The sequence below is a fragment of the Arachis hypogaea genome, chromosome 9 (genome assembly GCF_003086295.3).
Source record: "Arachis hypogaea cultivar Tifrunner chromosome 9, arahy.Tifrunner.gnm2.J5K5, whole genome shotgun sequence".
Lineage (NCBI taxonomy): Eukaryota > Viridiplantae > Streptophyta > Magnoliopsida > Fabales > Fabaceae > Arachis > Arachis hypogaea.
The window spans coordinates 12294779-12298962 of record NC_092044.1 but is presented as its reverse complement, the minus strand read 5'-3'; the positions used below and the strand labels follow the sequence as shown (position 1 = coordinate 12298962).

Below are 4184 nucleotides of genomic sequence, written 5' to 3'. Positions count from 1 at the left end.
ATAGTCCAAAGTGACTTCCAGTTACCGTTCTTACTTGCTCGTATGTTGTTACACACTTACACCACTGTCCCTAGAGTTTGCACCTCTCATTTTCGTTCATATTATATCTCATTTGCCCAGTTTTTTTCTAATCAAATAATTAATGAAATAAAAGAAGAGGGTTGACAGTCAAAGTGTAAAACACAAGACCCCCAAACTCAAATAAAATGTAGGAGACTTAACCGATAAACTGTAGTGTAAATCTAATCTTATTGCCCTTTTGCAGAAAAAGGAAAGGGATTTATATTTTAGACTGAAACTTAAAATAATTTTTAGCTTAGAAAGGAATTAATAAGTATTTTAACAACAACAATTATTTCAAATAATTTGATGAAAAGTTGTTTTGGTTACATTAATCGTGACGCAAGAGACCAAGAGAGATATACATACATGAAGTATCAGGCGTATATAATGGTTGGGTTATATTAGGTGTATATCAAAATCAGTTACTAAAGTCAGTGACCAATATAAAATATATATTGAAATATAAATATACATTAAAAATAAATTAAATCATACATATATTTATACACAAATATATTAGTAACTAATTTTAGTAGCTGATTTTGGTGTATAAATAACATTTTCTATAATTTCTTACAACATTGAGGGTCAACGTATTTGCGTGAACAACTTTACTACATATATGCATGTAATGAAAGTCGTAGAAGATATTATTTTCCTTCTTTGGAGAAGAATTTTCTTACCAACTATTTCTTTAAATTTTATGGATATTCATTGTTCATGCACGGCAAATTCGTTTCAAATTTGGTATCGAATTTGTTGAATTTGTCTTTTAAGATAAATATTAAATATTTAAAAATTTAATATTTTTATATTTTTAAAATTAAATATTATTTTTTATTTTTTATAATAAATTAGATACTACATTAGATACTAAAATAATTACCTTAGTACGTCTTCCTCTGAAACATACTTTATTGATACAAGATCAAGCAATCAAAAAAATATATCATTTAACAATGATTTAAGAATTTTCCGTACAATGCACGATTCTCCTATGGTCGAGAATCAAAGTATGGATTTTAAAAATAGTAAGTGAATATAAAAAATCAAACATTAAATCAATAATTATATGTATTTATGTATAAATATTATTTAATTTAATTAATTATTAATGTATATTTAATATTTTAAATTAATTTCAGTATATATTTAATTAATAAAATTGATTTGATTCAACCTAAGGTAATTAGAACAACTCTTACATATTACAAAACACGTTAAAAAAAGTTAAATTCAATGAAACTTTATTATTTTTATCAATAAATTTAACAATCAATTTAATAATTTTAGTTTAATAATTTAATAATATATTTTTAATTTATATTTTTAAATATTATTAATTAACTAATAATTAAAAATAATAAATTTTATTTATTTTTTGAGAAATACTAAAAAAACAAATTTTATGATTTATAATTATTAATTAATTATTATTAATATTTTTAATAGTGTAAAATTATACGTGATAACATGAAATTATCCATTTTTGCCGGGTAAATTTTAATAAAATTACGGAGTTCCTGAACTTTTTCTTTCTCTATATATAGCGATCCAATCACATCCCCAACGATATCATTCACCCGGCAAAATGTTTACCATTTTCTTCCTCTTCGCTCTTGTCTTCTCCGGTTCCCACGAGGCGGTTCAAGGCTACTGCGTCGCAGACCTTGGCGCCGCTCAAACCACCACAGGGTATCTCTGTAAACCGGCCAAGTCAGTAAAAATAGAAGACTTTTCAACCACCCTTCAGCCTCAAAACACCAACTTCTCCAAGGCTTTCAACATCTCGATATCCCCGGCATTCGTCGGACAAATACCGGGGCTTAACGGGCTGGGCTTCGCCGCGGCGAAGCTAGATCTGTTTGCGGGGGGTATAGTCCCGCTCCACTCGCATCCAGATGCCTCCGAGATGCTTCTAGTGACGGACGGTAAGATAACTGCCGGGTTCATATCACCAGATAACACGGTTTTTGTGAAGACAATAACAAAGGGTGACGTCATGGTTTTGCCACAAGGGTTGTTACATTTTCAGTTAAATTCTGGAGAGGGAAGTGCCACAGCTTTTCTTGCTTTCAGTAGCCCAAATCCAAGCGCACAGTTCGTTGATGTTGCGTTGTTTGCAAGCGCTCTGGATTCTGCATTTGTTACTAAGACTACGTATATTAGTCCTGCCGAAGTTAAGAGACTTAAGGGTGTTTTTGGTGGTCAAGGATAGGGTTATGTTAATTAATTCAGATGTTTTGTTATTAGTTATCCATCCAAAGGGCCAATTTAATATCGGTGAAAACTCACGTGTAGTCGACTTCACGTGAAGTTCATATTTGACGGTCGTGAGATGATTTAACTGATTTGACTAAATTTTCATCTAACGACTCTCATATATCAACTTTATGTAAAGTCGACTTCACCTGATTTTTCACTTTCAATATTTTCTTGGAGAAAATAATCTATCAAGTTTAAATTCCACCAATCATCATGGTATTATACTCTTATCTTTTTTTTATTATTAATGTAAATGTTAGTTTGTGATAATAATGAATGATCTCCTAAATTACATGATACGTGGTTTTAATGTGATTGATTTAAGTGTGTGTTTGGGTGATATTAAGTTGTAAGAAAAGAAAATTATTTTTAATAAAAAATATTTTTTAAAATTTTAGTGTTTGACAAATATTTTTAATATTGTGACCAAATATAATTTATAAATATCTATATAATATTTAAATATTAAATCATTATTATGTTTTAAAAAATTAAAAACAAAACCTTAAAAGATAAACGTAAATGAAGTAACACTTAAGCAAATCCATATAAACCTAGCTGTACTGGCATTACAACAAATATTATTTTTAGTAGTAATAATATAATAATTATTATATATTTTATTAATTTATAATTTTGTAATAATTATATATTTATGTTATTATTATATAATATAACGATAATTATATAATTTTTGTGATTATTAAAAATAATTTTATCAACAATAATATAATTGTTGCTAAAACCTTTTAACAACAAAAATAAAATAATTAATATTTAATTACTGATAAAATAAATAACCACTAAAAATCATTTTTTAATAGTATATATGAACTAATCTTCATTTTTTTTACATTTTAATATTGGGATGCCTTTAATTTCTTCATGAAATACGTTAGCATGAATAATTAATTAAGATAACAATTAAAATTATATTCTAATTGATATCGAGATATATTATAATATAGTTTTGAAGTGTCATTTAATTTATGTATTTCACATGTAATTGAAGTGCACGAGTTAAGAATTAATATAAGGCCTTAATATAATACTCCTTTTTCTTACTCGATGGTATTAGATTCGAGTCTTTATATATAGAACAATATCAGAACCAGTGCCAGAAGAGCTATGCCCCTTATATACACAAGATTTAATAAAATGCTTAAATAGAATTCTCTTTAATAAAATAATATATTGTCGTATTTTTCCTGCAATAATGATATTTCAGGATTATTTAACTTTACTTGTTCTTATATTTGACATTTTTATTGTTTTCGTTAATATTATAAATAGAACATGTCAAATATATATTTATTTATATTATTATTGGTTCCAGATGGTTATGACATCTTTAACTTTGTTTCTTTTCTAATATAATGGCTATATAGTATATCTCTTTTTTTTTTTGGTATAAGGCTATATATCTTGTTTAATTATGATAGTAATATAATTAAGCTTGTACGGGAAAATCACAAAAATATTTTTCTTTTGACCTAATTAACAATGACGAACTTCATATATATAATCATTGTTGGAATAAATTAATTTTGTTAACCCAGATCAATGAGATCATCCATATTGAATCACAAAAAATATATCATAATGCGAAAGCGTACCTTTACTCATAAAAGTCAGAAATTGATGGAAGAATTTGAATCTTGTGGTTCTTTCGATCTTTCTCAACCAAAACCTTCTGTATCCTAGGCGGCTGAATTGTGACTCTTTTTATGGGAAAAGAGTAATAAAGACGGCTTTGGTATATTAGGGACCGAACCCTGAAGGTACTATTTATATTTGAGCATGTCATCCATTAAACCGTAAAATCCAAATAAAATAGTATATAAAGTCTAAAAGAT

At 27.0% G+C, this 4184-nt stretch overlaps 1 protein-coding gene across 1 annotated transcript; it reads left to right on the top strand.

Annotated features, from left to right (window-relative positions):
• Positions 1 to 1625: 1625 nt before the first annotated feature.
• LOC112710410 (auxin-binding protein ABP20) lies at positions 1626 to 2625 on the top strand. The gene has a single exon (XM_025762608.2). It carries the CDS (start codon positions 1655 to 1657, stop codon positions 2279 to 2281), a length of 627 nt encoding a protein of 208 aa, XP_025618393.1. The 5' UTR covers positions 1626 to 1654; the 3' UTR covers positions 2282 to 2625.
• Positions 2626 to 4184: the final 1559 nt, after the last annotated feature.

Excerpts from the sequence above, each read along its gene's own strand:
- LOC112710410 (XM_025762608.2), top strand. The coding sequence starts at position 1,655 with ATGTTTACCATTTTCTTCCTCTTCGCTCTTGTCTTCTCCGGTTCCCAC.